This window comes from Centrocercus urophasianus, unplaced genomic scaffold, assembly GCF_019232065.1.
Source record: "Centrocercus urophasianus isolate 14NV4802_14NV808 unplaced genomic scaffold, USGS_Curo_1.0 seq_36, whole genome shotgun sequence".
NCBI classification, from domain to species: Eukaryota; Metazoa; Chordata; class Aves; order Galliformes; family Phasianidae; genus Centrocercus; species Centrocercus urophasianus.
The window spans coordinates 2,640,917-2,656,916 of record NW_024884933.1 but is presented as its reverse complement, the minus strand read 5'-3'; the positions used below and the strand labels follow the sequence as shown (position 1 = coordinate 2,656,916).

General features: G+C 48.0%; 1 protein-coding gene across 5 annotated transcripts in view; it reads left to right on the top strand.

Moving 5' to 3' along the window:
- Window positions 1-16,000, top strand: part of SPEN (spen family transcriptional repressor) — a 55,920-nt gene that overhangs the window by 948 nt on the left and 38,972 nt on the right. For 4 of the 5 annotated variants that reach the window (XM_042831744.1, XM_042831743.1, XM_042831742.1 and 1 more), the window contains exon 2: window positions 14,043-14,363. In XM_042831744.1, the coding sequence (XP_042687678.1) occupies window positions 14,043-14,363 (321 nt within the window). Of the gene's footprint in view, window positions 1-12,009; window positions 12,097-14,042; window positions 14,364-16,000 lie in introns of those variants that run through there. The other variant, XM_042831745.1, reaches the window with a different exon arrangement.

Sequence of the window (16,000 nt, the reverse complement as noted above, 5' to 3'; positions counted from 1 at the left end):
TTTTTTTTTTTTTTTTTTTCGGTTGTTTTTACCTCTGCGAGTTTCGATTGGTGGCTGCAGGAGGAGGTTTGCTGCCAGGCAGAGCCCTCCATTCCTAGCATCTCACGACGGTTTTCCAAAGATAAACGTTTCTCAGCGTTCGTGCGTTGGGAGAGGGGCTGACGTTACACGAGTAAACACGGGGCTAAAATCCATTCCGTGCGGCTGGGTCCGGGTGCAGGGACCGGCAGGTAACGGGCAGCCGCAGGTACAGTCGCACAAAGCAGCCGGGCTCTTTGTGTGGTGATGGCCGCGATGTGGAAGCAGCAGAGAGAGGTTGTGGAGTTGAGGCTGTGAGCTGTGCTGTGGGCACGGTGCTGCTTGCAGCCTTCCCCCTGTGTGGATGTGCTCCTCGGGTTTGGCACGGTGTGGCTGGGGAGCAGCGCTGCCCGCAGAGCTCTCTGCTACCCGCGGGGCTGTTTGCGTTCCCATTCAGCTGCAGTTTCCGTATCTGCTGCTGCACAGGCTGTGCTAGGAACAAGTTTGGAACACAACCATTTTGTTTCGGAAGGAGCAAAACCCAGGGGTGTCTCCTGAAACTTCAATCCACGCGCTCAGTGTGAGGGGGTGCTGTTTTATTTCTTCTTCCTGCTCTCATCCTGTTCCATTTACTCTGGTAACCTTGCTTGGCTTTGCCATCTTTGGACTTTTTTTTTTTTAAAAAAAAAAAAAAAAAAGAGAAAGAATTAAGGTGAAAAAGGTGTTTTGAGGGAATGAATACTTTTTTTTTTTTGGTCTGCATAGTCAGAGGGGTTAAGAAGAGGGATTTTGTCTGTATTGTAACAAACTGAAATCCAGGCTTTTGTTTTGTTCTCACCGCCTGTGCTCCCTTCTGAAAGGCTTCATTCTGAGGCTCTGTGTTTTCTTTCAGTGAGTTCCCTACACGAAAGCAATGGGTGTTGGTGCACAGCAAACCCCAAACTGGCACTGGGGTGCAGGGAAGCAGTGGCTGCAATCACTTTGGGTTCCCCCAACTAATGGTGCTGTGACTCGCAGGAAAAGTCATTCACCATCACTGGAACACACTGAGCAGCCTGCAGAACAACACAACTGAACGTTGTAGTGTTTGTCCCCAGCATTAGTGCTGGCCTTCTGTAGTTTCTTTCCCCGTGTTTTCTCCCGGTTAATGTGGAAGAACCTGGCTTTGTCCCTTTACTGCTGTTTTAAAGGGTGAGAGGAGTAAAAGCCTCTTAATTGCAAGCCATGTGATTTCCGTATGCCATCGTGCCTTCTGTGGGAGAACTGAGACGTTCAGAGTGGCAACCAGGACTGTGAGACCTTGGATTTCGGGAGCAGACGTTCTCCTTCACAATTACTGCGATTACACTGCAAACCAGAGCTCTCTTGGAACAGATAAGGAGCTGTTAGTGTTTTCTTCTGGAAAAGCAGAGCGCTTTGTCCACCCTGGTCCCTGCTCTGAGGCACGCAGGCTGCCTTCTGCAGAGTGTTGTGTTGTCAGTGCTGCTCTGAGGAGCAAGATCTGGCCATAATGGAGAGCGTGTGTTTCTTTCAGTGGCTTCCAAGCAGTAGTCAGTCAGTTTACAAGAAATGTTGTGTCTGGTGGCTGGGAGTGAGGACACGGCCTGGGAGCACCTCCTGCTCCTGCTGGTGGAATGGTAGCACTGTGTAGGGCACGACTGCAGGATCGCTGCTGCAGAACGTTCCCAAGCTTTTAGCGCTTCTAATCTAGTTATGGTTGTTGGGTATCACTTGAGATGCAAACACGTGGGTAGTTATCCTGAATCAGCTTTGTGTGTAGAGATCCCTGTTCAGTTGTGGCATTTATCTGGGGAAGAGGCTGAGATATGGATACAGAATGTCCCATCCCTGGCATTTTTCTGTCAGGTGTTCCCTGTTCAGGTGGCAGTACTTCGTAGCACAGATGCCTGTTAGCTCAGAGCCTTTGGAGGAAAGGTGGGATTTCTGCTTGTGCTTTGCTGAGGGCCTGGGCTGCCGTGTAGCACTGAGGCTTGGTTACACTGTGTTTGACCAACCCCTTGAGTAAGAGATGTTGGTTTTGAGGAATGTAAGCATGATTCCTCAGTGCTGTGAGAGTCACTGCTCCTCAGGCTGCCCCATGCTCAGTTCTTTGCACACACTGGAGTGAGGTGGCAGCTTGGTGACGCCGCGCTGGCCGGGGAAATGCCTGTAATTACTGCAAAGAAACTTAATGAAGAGCTGCACGGAGCGCAGATTTGGACTAAGCTTCTGTTATAAGATTCTGTATGCTGGGCTGTTCTTGAAAGAGAAGTGGATGGGTCACTTGGTTACAAAATTCTGCTGTCTGCTGAGCCTTTCCAGCATTGTTTGTTCGCTGAGGTTCCTTCAGAGGTCCAGGCTACATTCATTTGTGATGTGAGGAAAGCGGCTTTTGTTATCTCCGAAATGCCGCTCTGAAGTTTCTCTGGCTTTTGGTGCTTCTTGTAATTGCTCTAAATTCCCTTGGTGCAGCGCTGAAGTAATCCTAATGCCATTTCAGACGGATTGCCTCTCGCCTCTCTGTGCCACCTATGAGCAAAACGAGACTGTTGTACGCATATGGGAGACGCCGTCAGAGCCTGATGGTTGTTGTGGCTGCACCTGGGTTGATGGAAGCATTGAGTTCTGTGTGGAACCCGTTGCTGTGAGAGCTGGGAGCAGACTGGTGGATGGAGAACTTAACAGCCCTTGTGAGGAATTAGCAGAAATTAAACCCATTCATCAAGCTAAAATGGGACTGGAAAAGGCCTGGAGCTGTTCTTGATAGTCTTGTTGACTTTTTTTTTTTCCCCAGTGCTTTTCATAGGACAGCGAGTTGTGCCAAGTCCTCCAGCGGATGACCTTATGTAGTCTTAAGGTGTGTCCAAAATTAGGTCCTTGTCTTTGCTGAGGGCCCAGCAGCACCAGCCGGCATTTCATGGGAAAGGAAGTCAGTATCCATCTGTGCAGAGGGCAGGCTGCAGTTCTGAGGCACGTTGGTGAGCCAAGATGAGCCTCGAGCTTTATTTTGCTGCGCTGGCATGCCGGAGTTGCAGGAGGAGATGCTTGGTGCTTGTGAAGATTCAGCTGATATACACCATGTTTCAGAATGAAGTGCTGGGAGGTGTTTCGAGGACCGGTGGGAGGTGTGGAGGTTGGGACCGCCTTGAGCAGAGTGACCATGGAATGGAGGAGTTCTCAAATCTTGGTGAAGCAGGACTGCAACCTTGGGCTTCCAGGACATGGCCTTCAAACTGTTAGTGTGGTGGTAGGGAGAGTCCCTTAGGGTTCAATCCTGAAGGGTAAAGGGGTCCAGGAAGGCTGGGCATTCATTGGGAAGGAACTGCTGGAGGTGCAGGAGCAGGCTGTCTCCCTGTGTCATAAGATGGGCTGGTGGGGAAGAAGAGCATGGTGGATGAACTGGGAACTTTTGCTGAGGCTCCAGGAGAGAAAGAGCCTGCCTCCTATGGGAGCAGGGACAGGCAGCCTGGGGAGAGTACAAGGAAGTTGTTGGGATATGCAGGGAGAAAATAAGGAAGGCAATAGCCCAGCTTGAACTCGGTGTGGCCACTGGGGTAAAAGAGAACCAAAAACTTTTTCACAACTATATTAACAGTAAGAGGAGGGCTAAGGAGAATCTCCTTTCTTTACTGGATGCAACAGGAAACATGATCACTGATGATTAAAAAAAAAAAAAAAAAAAAGGCTGTGGTTCTCAATGGTTTCTCTACATCTGTCTTTAAAAATCAGACCAGTTATCTCCAGGGTGCTCAATAGCGAGCAGAATAAACAGCCCGTGATTCAGGTGGAAACAGACACCTATTAATCCACCTGCATGGTCACAGGTCCGTGGGGCTGGGTGAGGGAGCTGCAGGAGGTGGTAGCCAAGCTGCTTTCCTCCATCTGTCAGAATTCCTGGTTAACTGGAGAGGCTCCAGAGGACTGGAGGCTTGATGTAGACCTAGACTTCAGAAAGCCCTTTGGCACTGTCTCCCATGGTATTCTTCTGGAGGAGCTGCAGCCCATGGCTTGGACAGGTATGCTGTGCTGGTAAAGAACTGGCTGGAGGGCTGAGCCCAGAGGATGGCTGGGTTGTGGTGGGGTGAGGATTGGCTTCTTCTCCTGTGTAACTGATAGGACAAGAGGGAATGGCCTCAAGTTGCACCAGGGAGGTTCAGGTTGGGTGTTAGGAAATGTTTGTTCTCCAAAAGAGTGGTCAGGTGATGAGACTGGCCGGGAAGGTGATTGAGTCACCGTCCCTGCAAGAGTTCAGGAAAGGTTTGGACGTTGCACTCAGGTTAAGATATGGTTTAGTGGGGAAGTATTGGTGGTAGGTGGCTGGATGGACTGGATGATCTTGAAAGTCTTTTCCAACCTTGTTGATTGTAGGAGAAGTTGGGAAGGGGACAAAACTGAGGGTTGTCCCTCTTGGCTGGTATTTTGGGAGGGCTGCTGGTGCTGAGACTGCAAGTAGTTAAGCTGCTTCTGGAGTGGGTGAGTTGTGATTTTGGTGGCTACCAGAAATAAGTGCTTGTGAGATGTGTTGTGTGTGGTTTTTGTTGAGTGAATTTGCTGAGGTCTGTGAATGCCCTGAAACCAAAGACTGGAAAGGCAAACATTCTTAAACGGTGAATAAACTGGAAAACACAATTACTGTTCATAGTAAGGATTCGACTTTAGTGGGAAGAATATGAGCCTGAAGATGGGAATTGGCAGTGAACAACCAACCTGCAGTCTTCAGTGTTAGAAGGGTGATTTGAGCAGCGAATGGAAATTGGACAGAAGCTGTTTGTTGCAGGCTTTCACCTGATGATGGCACGTGCCAGGGTCGCTTTGTCTCTCTGGCTGCACGGCTCTCCTGCTGTGGCCAAGTAACGTCAGCCCTGGGCTCTTTGAGCCTGAAAGCCCATCTCCAGTGCTCAGCTGCAGTCATATTTTAAGACGCGGTGACGACTTGTGTGGAACGAGTAAAAGACAGCGAGTGCTTTGGCTTCTGCATTTCCATAGTTATTGTTTGACCTGCTGACATTGTGTAATCATCACATGCAATCTGTAAAATTCTGTAGTGCGAAGATAACATCCTTTAATAAAAGATTAAACGTAGTTGCATACTTTTCATAAATACACCACAATATATTCCAGGGAGTGCTGCAGTCTGGTGTGTTAACAGGGCAGATTGATGGTCGAGGCAGAGTCTGTGAATTGGGTTGAAACAACACGCATCTCAGGGCAGATTTTTGGAAGTGCACCCTGCAGCTCTGCGTGGTGCTGGCGCTGTGCTCAGTTTTGTATATTCATGCATTGTCTGAGGTCCAAATATTCATGGTGACTTGGGTGATAATGCAGAATTGGGATGTGAAAGGAACATAAATTTTCTGCTCAGACAAACTCATAATGAGAAAAGCAATAGCCTATCTCGGCGGCTGGTTTCTGTTTGGAAACCCAGGCATCTTTTAAGAACAAAAGGGAGCTTTTTTGCTTCCATTCTATTCCTCTTTTCAATTAAGCTTAACAACTTAAAATTGAAAGCACTTCTTCTGGTATGCTTAGATCTGTAGCCTGCACGTCCAAATCTAATGAAAATGCACTGGAAGTGTCTGATCTCACAAAACCGAATAGTGATAAACCCGAGCCTCCCTGGAAGCAGCGCGATGGATGGGGGCAGTGCTCAGCACCAGAGGTGCCCTGCAGATGGGTGCTGTTGAGCTGCTTGCTTGTTCCTCTTGGACACCCTCCTGTCCATGTAAAAAGGCTTAACGTGTCTTTTGTTGTCCTGTGATGCCGCAGGAAATCAGAGCTGGGTTCGCACCAATCTATTATGTGGAGGTATTGGGTACGTGATGAAGCTGCTTTGGAAGTGATCTTGGAGCTCGCTAAATAGAGTGCTGCCAGACTGTAACTTCTTTTTAATAAGCAGTGAATGAGTTTTGCTCCAGGTAGAAACCGTAGCTGATGTTCTCAGTCACTGGGCTTTGTTAGAGATAACTTCTCCCCATCCTCAGCTTTCCCTGTGTGCTGCAGGAACCTTTGGAAGGATGCATGCTGCTTCTGCGCAGCACGGAGCCCTGAGCTGGGGTCCATCTGCTGCTGCTGTGGGCCTGAATGCCTCCTGTCCCTGTTTGTGGTGCCGGCTGCCAGAAAGCACACAGAGCCTTATTTCAGCCTTTCCTTTTCAGGCTCTCTGTGACAGCTGCGGGTGACCCATAACAGTCAGTAGGTCAAAATAAGAAAGATAAATGGCCACGCTGTATGTTTAAAGCAGTCATTGCTGGAGGAAGAAGTCTTCCGGCCTCGTCCGTATCCTGGTTGTGAGAAGAATAAATGCTCAGAATGGATAACTGTCTCCCTTGTATACAGACCCAAATCTGATGTAGGAATTGGTGGCTGTACACGTGAGATGCTGCTCTTGGGAAGCCATCTGAATGCACATCTAATGGCCGTGGTGCACACACTGGCCTCCTTGTAATCAAAGACAGAATGAACCTTTGGTCTTCTCTAAAACAACTTGCTGGGAGTGTCAGCGACACAGAAGCTTTGCTACGTGTAGAAAACAAAAACAGTTTCAGCCCATTGTGGACCACTGTTTCCTGGAAAATGTACCAAAGCCTGTAAGAAGGCAGGTTATGAAGTTTGTTTCACTAGAGAAGTACGAGCCAGTGATCACAGAGACTCTTTAAGCCTGAAGATGATACATATTTAAAGTACTTTACAGCATGGCAGGGAGACCATAATGTTATGACTCTGCATTTTCCTCCATCTGCTGCTGAATGCATGCAAAGCAGGGCTTGGAGAAGCAGAACTGAGGTGGGGATTCACCCTTTGCTGTAAGAATGAAAAACGACTAATTGTGAGATTCCCCCGCGGTTGCGATGCGAGTGCATCCTTCAGATCAGATCCGAACAAATCCTAAAGCTTCACTCAAAGCAAGGTTTGGGCAATTCCCATTCAGAAAGCATTTAAGGTAGCGTGTCACCAGCAGTAGTTTTGAAGAAAATCTGCAGGTTATGCCCTAGGGTGGAAGGAGAATGTCCTGGGGATGAAGTTGGTGGCTGCGCATCTGTGTAGGTTGGAGGAGGAAGAATCACAGCACATTTCCCTTGGTACAATGCATTTGAGCATGTTCCCTCCCTTGCAAAGCTTCTGCAAAATTCTGTAGCCTCCTTAGGCTTCTGTGAGTAGTTGTACTGCTCAGGAGCAGCAGCGTTTTTATCTATTCTGATCTGCTAAAAGAGAAGACAAGACGGACGCGATCTTACCGTGCGTGCTTATCATCCCTGATCGCTTGTGGACCCGTTAGCCAGCTGGAGCTGAACCGGAGGGCTCAGGGGTGCTCCCAGCCTCGGTGACGAGACGTCCCTGTGAGCGTAATGGAAACGAGCAGTTCTAATAGAGGAGGGAGGCCTGATTAGCGGCCCCATGGAGAGAAAAGCTGCAGCGTGAGCGCAACCCTTATTAGACATTAAAGAATCCACACGGGAGAGAGGTGTTCCTAACCGTGGGAAAAGCTGCAGTGGGAACCGGCGTTTATTGGACACCGGGGAATTCGACCTCAAGACATGCATCCATAAGAAATGAGTCTTCGTTATTTCTGCTCACAAAGCCGCTTTGATTTCTTTTCCTTAATAAGAAGATGAGTGTTACCAGTGAGCCCTGCTATGGGTGCCTGCGAGAGCCTGCAGAGGTGGCTGCTGGTAAAGGTTCCTTAATGACAGGGCTGGTGGCTGTGAGCAAGAACCCTGTGCTGTTGAACTGCACTGCTGCTGCTTTACCCAACGCAATGGTGAGATGGCTTACATTTGCCTTCTGCCTCCGCATCCTGCCAGAGGATTGAGCAGGACCGACCTGCTGAGGCTTTTCCCAGCGCACTGCAGGTGACCCCAATGGCCACACCAGGGTTTCTGCTTCCCCTGTGCCATCACTGATCAGGGCAGGCTTTTTGGAAGCCCTTCCTGCAGTTTGTGTGCAGTGGGACTGATGGGCAGCTCGAGGAATGGGTGGGTGGACCTGCAGTCGTGTTTCAGGAGCCATACCCATACATTCACGCTTGAACAGCATTGGTAGCATTGCTGCTGATGGAATTTGTTGTCTTTGGCACTGTAGAAAAAATTCCTGATCCACTGACTGTTGGAAGATGCAGTTGAACAAGTAGCAAATGTGAATAAATAGTTGAAAATATTCAGTTTCTTCCCTCTCTGGTGGGACACAATAATTTGTTTATATATTAATACCTTGGCAGCATCAGAGTTTACATCATAAAGGTGTAAATAAAGTGACTTAATTATGAATCACTTTTAGTGTCCTAATGAAACATACAGCTGAACTGTAGGCAAGAGGCAAACGCTGATTTCAGCACAGAGCTGCCTTGCAGCCTATCTGATCTGCTGAACATGTTGCTCTGAAATAACAGAGGGCTCAGAAGTGAATGTGCCTGCGCTAGCTTTTTAATTTCCTACTTTGTCATCTCTCACGGAGGGATTATGAGCGCAGACAAAGCCTTTGCTGTTCTCAGTGCGTGGCAGAAACACGTGCTGTGTCTCGTTAACAACCCCTGTTTGTAGTCAGGGCTGGGGGATTCCCACAGAGTGCTGCTGGGGGCAAAAGGGAGCTGGGAAATGCAGGAGGGGACGGGCTGCAGTCGCTCATTTTTGCCGTGTGGAGGAAGGGGGATGGAATCATTGTGCTGAGGGTTCAGCCTGGTCACATCGGCGCTTTGCCATAACCTGGCTGATGGTTTCTGCTCCAGATTTTTGAGAGTTGTTTAAAGTGTTTTGTTGCTATGAGGAGTGCTGGAGAGAACACTGAATAATGTGTGGGGTTTTTTTTTTTCCCCAAAAGTTGCGGAGCTGATAACGATCGCTAAGCAGGCTTTAAAGCATCTAAGATTGCAATCTAGAGAAGTGTGGGAGCTCAGTAATGAGGGCATTTCTGACTCACTGCTGTCACAAGCTCGGTTTGCTCTATGGTTTGAAAGCCAGCGCTCCTTGTGAGATGAGGAGCTTTTATTTGCATGGCTTCGCAAAAGCGAAGACTTTCAAAGCTCACATCACGTGGACTTGCTGCTCTCTGACAAGCCTTCCTACCTGTGATCATCCCGATTGTGATGACTTATGCTTGTAGGATTTTGTGCCGAGAAAGGTGGAATTGGAGAGGCATTGAATTTCTTTTATTTTTAGCTGTCTGTAATGCGCTGTAGCAGCTGGAGATGGGGAGAGCCAACACCACCCTTTGCAAGCTGCACTTGCAGCCTCATTCCTGTTGGGTGTTCAGGTGAGGTGTTTGGAGCCATCGGGTTCCTTTTAGGGCTGTCTGTGTAGCTACACGAGGTCAGTACTCTGAAACATCACAGCATTTTCACGGCAATCCCAAATTGCAAGCTGCTACTTGGAGATGTTGGGCACAAAGGAATGTTTTTGTGAGTCAGTTCTGCTCCAGAGCAGCCGTGTGTGAGGGCAGGTGGCTGTGAGCACGCTCCCATCTTCGTCAGCAGGCGTTTGGGATTCTGTTTGACAAACTCTCCTGGTTTGAGTGACAGCTGTACAAAGATGAGTGGTTGTGGCTCATCAGGTTCCCTGCGTGCAGTTGTTCGTTTTAAGCCTAGTTTCCCAGAGCTGCGGAATTCAGTTTGCTCTCTATTGAGATTATGTTTCAATTAACACGTGTTATTTTCATCTCAGCCCTGCACACACAGATTTATGGACTGCCTCTGGGTGTGTTTTCTGTTACAGCTTGGTTTTTACGTAAGGACCTAAACCCAGCCATACAGTCTGCTTTGAGATCGTTTTAGGTTTTGTCCTCTATTTGTAAGCTCTCAAGTCTTTGTGTTGACTCATCTCTGGAGGCATTCAAAGTTGGGTTGGAGCTAGATGGACTTTAAGGCCCCTTCCAACACAAGCTGTTCTATGGTTCTGTGATTTCAGATGTACGATGACATTTGATCAAAGATTTTATCAAGTTTGGACCTGGTCCTCTGCCCAAAGCAAGACCTGAGCAGCGTCGTAGGGATGATCAGTGGAGGAATGAGTTGTGGGGCTGAGAACCAGCGAAAAGCCCAGAAGGGATCTCAATGGAGATGCTGGGTTCTACGAATGTGAACAGCTTGGCTACAGACCCTCTGAAGCTGGTGGTGGGCCCTGCTTTGTGGCAGCACATCCTGCATCTCACGTGTCTGCAGCAGCTCTGCCGTGCGTGGGGGAATAGAGGAGTGGGATGCACACAGCTGACATCTGGCTGAGGACCATTTCAGGTCACGTTATTTCCTTATGAAATAACAGCATGGCCAGAGGAGGCTGGTTGGCAGGGGAGCTCCTCACCGAGTGCTGCGTTGAAAAACGTAATCGTATAATAGCTGAGAGCACAAAAACCCACCCGTGCTTCCCAGCAACTAAAGATAGCTGGCTTCAGTCAGTGTGAATCTGAGCTGATCCGTCCCGTTCAGGTGAGCAGTATGTCTGCTCAGATGCTGCTCTTGATGAGCAGTGCGGAAACCAGCACGAAAAGTTGTGCGTTGGTTTTGATCTCGCAATGTCTGGCATGCAGTAGGACTTGTCGTGCAGCATTGTGCCGAGGTCCCTGCAGAAGGAAGGTGATGCTCTGTGGGCTGGGAAGCAGCTGACCCGCAGTGTGGCCGTGGGGGTTGTGGGAGCTTGTGGGGAGAGAGAAGGAAAGAGAGAAAAAAAGTGCCCGCTCCTCTGATTTCTAATGGTGTATATCAGTCTGTAAAGATCCTAATGAGGTTATAAAATAATGCAGCTGAGCAGTAACATTTGCTTACTAAATATTTGCTGGCCAGCTCTGTCGTGGTGTCCTTTGTTCCAAAGGCGTGTGCTGGAGGAGGGCAGAGGCTGCGCGTGGCTGCAGTGCACGGGAGGAGCCGGGGTGCAGAGCAGGGAGTGCTGGAGCCCAGGGACACCCGGCACTGAGGATGGGGGAGCTTTGGTCTGCACAGAATAAACCCATTATGTTGAAATGACAAATTCATGTTCTTTGTCTAACAAGCTGGATTAGTGTGGCTTTGTTGGAGCGATTAGCTGGCAACTTCAGTTTTGTGAAAGGGCCTCCAGGTCTCTGTTCATAGTGTGCTACAGCTGCGCGCTGGCCGAGGGGCTCGCTGACATAACAGCTCTGCGCCCCGGCTGGGATTCAGCTGAACTGTAAACCCCTCTGGAAACATGACTTCATTCAATGCAGAGCTAATGATTAACTGCCTTGAGTTCCACACATGAGGAGGCACTGTGCCTGGCATTCCTCGGGCGCTGGATGCACGGCTCAGCCTCTTTGTGTTCAGCCGGCTCTGCCAGCCCGGCAGAAGGCAGGCGGGGTTGGGTGGGCAGGAGCCGCTCTCTCCTCTTCCCTTCACCCCCCATTCCCAGCACTCAGACCCACACTGAGGTTATGCTCTCCCTTCGCCTCCATCTTGGCTCCCCAGCGCCGCGCTGCAGCATCCGCCAGCCTCGCCATGCGGCACTGCGGCTCTCCTCTCCCCCGGGGATGGGATGTGGAGCACTGCAGGTGCAGGGCATGGACCCCGCGGGGCTCTTTCGGCCTCTCTGCCTCTCGCTTTCCTCCCCCGCCGCCTCCCTGCCTCGCAGCAAAGGCGATTGTCACAGATTATCCCGGGGGCTCATCAAGGACACGGCGCAGGACGGCACAGATCCGTGCGTCCGGATTACGGCGCCGTCACCGGGCGAGGTGATTGAGGGCTGTGGCTGCAGCAGAATGCAGGATGAGCCCCCCCCACTCATGTTTTATTTAGAAAAAGTATCGTACATTATGCTTCGTTTTTCATCATTTGTTTTCTTTTTCATTTTTTTCCTTAAATAGCCGTCAGCCAAAGCGGCTTCCTCGCTATGCAACCTGAGCTCTGCCCACCAGCGCTGCGCGTTCGCCGTTGCGTGCTGTTGGTACGCAGGGAGCACATGATGCTCATCTCCTGCTTTTTTGTACGTTCCCAGCAGCGTCGATTTGAGTAGCTAAACATTTGAACACATTTCTGGATCTTCTGCAGGAAAAGGAAATAGTGGAGGTCTGCGTGTGTGTGTATGACAATAACAGGAACGTGCTACGATTGTGGAATTGGGAAATAACAGAACTATCAGGCTGGTGAGTGGGAACAGTCAGAGCTTCTTTCTGATGTAACTGGCAGGCAGCACTTCATATTAAGTAGGCTCTGGTGATTGCAGCCAGAAAGGTCAATTAGGATTTCAGGTTTTTTGAGGAATATGAAGACATCTACGGTTTTTTTTCTTGCTGAAGATTGCAGACAAAGTACTGCCTTGCGTTGCCAGAAACTGAATGTGTAAACAGTGAGCGCAGCACAGTGCGTGTTGGAACCAGTCAGCTCTGTAGCTGCGGCGATCAGGAGAGCAGCTCGATAGAAAGGAGAGTTACAGATCTCCAGCAGCTTTCTTCTGTCTGAAGGCAGCTGGCGCTGAAGGCTCTTTGGTGACACCAGATAACGTCCCCAGTTATTATTCAGATTTTGGTCGTGTTCCTTCGTGACAGTCAGTCTCATTTTTCAAACAGGCTCTTTCCTGTTTTCCTTCCCCCTTCTTCCGTCGCTGTTGTTTCTCCCTTTGCACATCCCACATCTAATTAGGCTCTTTTTTTTTCCCTTGTACAAATCTTATTACCCATGTCCTCTATTTTTATTTTTTTCTAAACCTCGCCCAGCTCCTGAAGAGCTCAGACCTGGGGAAGTCTCCTTCCTGCATCACCATTATTTTCTCCTTGCTGCTCTTACTAGGATAAAACATAACCAGCGCTGCAGTTTGGTGTCTCAGGTTTGAAAACCCCCCTGGGAATGGAGCACCAAGTCCTGGGCAGTGTCCAGGCACAGATGCGTGCCATACGCGCCCCTGCCTTTTTATGGCTAACAAGGAGCTTTTTCATTCACTTGAAAGATGCTCTTGTTTGTGCACACATTCCTTAATGACCACTGTGCTGTATTTGGAGGGGGAGAAAGTAGAGAAAAATAGAAGTGAGATCCGAAGCAGATGATCTGCAAAGCTCAGTGGGCCGGGTTGGAACGAGGAGCCGGCAGTCGGTGAGGCAGGTTTTGAGATCGTGTTTACCAATTAGTCATCCAGTAACAATGATGAAATCTTCAGGTGTACTGAAAGCCATGCACAAGCCAGATGTGGGCTCCTCGCACACACAGTCGCATTGGCTTTTATTTGTGCATGCACAGCTGAAAACAGCTTTTCTTGTCTAAGATCAGCTTACATCTGTTCAGCATCGTGCTGCCTTTGGGAATAGAAGAATTTTGCAATAATTCTTTGTTCGTTTTACTAATATTTCATGATTTTTTTTCCCCCTTCATTTATCCCCAGTTTGCCGTACATTCCACAATAAAGGTTTTGTTCCTTTTAGTCACGGATGAACACTGAAGTTAAAAGCCCTTACCTGCTCTGCTGACCCTGCTGGCTGCCTCGGAGCAATCTGAATGCTGTGTGCAGTTCCCAAAAATGTGTTTTTTGGGTTTTTTTTCGTGGACTTGTTCTCATCCCTCCGTGTGGGGCAGGAGGCATGCGTGTCCTGAGGGGTGTCTGGAATAAGTGGGCTGCAGATCGGCAGCAGGGATGAGAATGAAGGCTTGCTTTAGTGCTGAATGGATTAAATATAGATCAGAGTAGTGGAATTGCTGTGTCAAGGTCATTTTTTTCTTGAGGAGATTTCTGAGATGTCTTTATTTTTACTTGTGACACAGTTTCGCTTTAATTACGTCTTGCTCGTCGGATTAAAAATTAGAAGGGCTGCTCTAATTGCAGATACCTTTCTATTTCTTTGGCTGCTGCTGCTCTGTGATTGTAAAAACAGAGACCTTGTGTAAGGCCAAGTGAAGGAGGGGGGTTGGATTTATTCTGGAAAATGCAAGTGCCTTAGTTTCCCTTTTTAAAACACCTCCTCCAGCCTCTGATGTGTTTTGAGATGGGTTTCCCCATGCAAACTGCTTGCAACTGATGCTGAGTTTTCACTTGGTAATGTTATTAAACGTGGTCTTTTTCTCCTTGCATTAATATTTTTGCTTTGCTTTGCTTTTCTTCCAGATATGGACGTGTCGAAAGCGTCAAAATACTCCCTAAGAGGGGGTCGGAAGGCGGAGTGGCAGCGTTTGTGGATTTTGTGGACATCAAAAGTGCGCAGAAGGCGCACAACTCTGTCAACAAAATGGGCGATAGAGACCTACGGACGGATTATAATGAACCAGGAACCATTCCCAGTGCTGCTCGGGGATTGGATGATACAGTTTCCATAGCATCTCGTAGTAGAGAGGTTTCTGGGTTCAGAGGAGGTGGGGGGGGGCCCGCTTATGGCCCCCCGCCATCGCTTCATGCACGGGAAGGACGTTATGAGCGGAGACTTGATGGGTAAGTTCCAAGGTTTCTCTAGGCAGGTATTTTGTATTTGATATGGTGAGAAACACAAACTCATATCTAGGGCCCCCAGATGGATTTAAAATTTTGGGAATTATCTATGCTTCCTATTTTGGGTTGGAAACGGAAGTGATTTCTATCCCAGTGGCTGGTACCTGGTGGATCCATAAAGGATGTTTTCTGCAGCTGGTTGGATATCTACACTTGAAATAAGGTGGTTTTAAGATGGAAGATTTCCTTTGGCCAGCATCGATATTGGAGTTACTCTTTTCTAGAAGTAACGATTCCATTTCTTGGATAATATTAAGGCCTTATTCGGATGTATCCCTACTGCCAGATGGAGTTATCTTACTACAACATGTGGTGAAGTTCTGTATGGAGTATCTTCGGAATACTAGAACCTAAAATTCTGTGAAAGCTTGATGCCTAGTTCTCAGTTCTCACTATACGCAGTTTATGTGTTAATTGGATTGTCACCAAAAATTTCCTAGTAGAATTTAATGATGCAGTCCCTTGGATTCTACAAACAACACTTAGCCATGGAAATAACGCTTGGATGGAGAAGACCGAAGGCAGCTTGTGATGTTTCCATTTTGGATCTACATCATTTCCAAGCTATTGGGATTATTCTTTCTGATGGTATTGGCAAAAAAAAGTGCTGATGGACATGACTAAATTTTGGAAATTATAGTTTTTTTTTTTAAATGCTGGGATGAGAACCACTGCCTTGAATTTACTGGATGGTATACAGTCAAGACGTCAGTAGCCATGGGGAGTGGATTACTATCTAGTCTCTTAAAAGCTCTTTGTTGCTCCACATTAAGTGTACTTTAGCTTTAAGGACGTGGCGCTAACAATCAGTTTGTGGATACACCAACCAAAAACTGACGGGGCTGGATGGTTACAAGGCGGCTCGAGGATGCCTGCTGGCCAACAGCGATGAGTGCCCTCGTGCATTGGGTCAACTACCAGCTGCTTGATTCAGACGTAGGGCTGGAAATTAAAGTAATGGATCTATTAAGTGCCTTCTGTCTCAAGAAAGAAGTCTGGGGGTTTCAGAGTTACGGTTTCAGTCTGGGACTGCTTGCTTCCAGTGGAATTTTTTTTTTTTGTCTTGTCAATAAGATTTTTTTTTTTTCTTGTTGGTTCATCCAAAATATCATTTGACACCCTTGCCCATTAAGAAGGTGGATTACCCCTGTAAGAGGGGCCAAAATTGGGGAAGTTATGTTCACAATTCTCTCCCTAGATTTAATTGGGAATATAGGTCGTGTTTCCACACTTGAAAAAGGTTGGTATGTCCTGCCCTGTGTATATTAGCCCCTCTCCTAACCCAAGTCAAACCCTCTCTTTCCACTAACTCCAGTAGTACTTAGTACTAATAGATAAATCAAAAAAGCACTGTAGCCATTAGATTTTCAGCTCTGCTAGCTCCTCTGTCTGTCTTCTGTGTCCTTTTCATGGAAGGACTTTGTTCTTTTATCTCAGCTGTAGCAGTAACCCTTTAGAAAATACTGCTTTTTCTCTTACCTGATTAAATCAGCTTTCTCTGATTAACACTTTGTAGGATGCTAAATGCAATCATTTATGAAAATGTTGATCGTGGTCCTTCAAAAGGGGGGAAAAGAGAG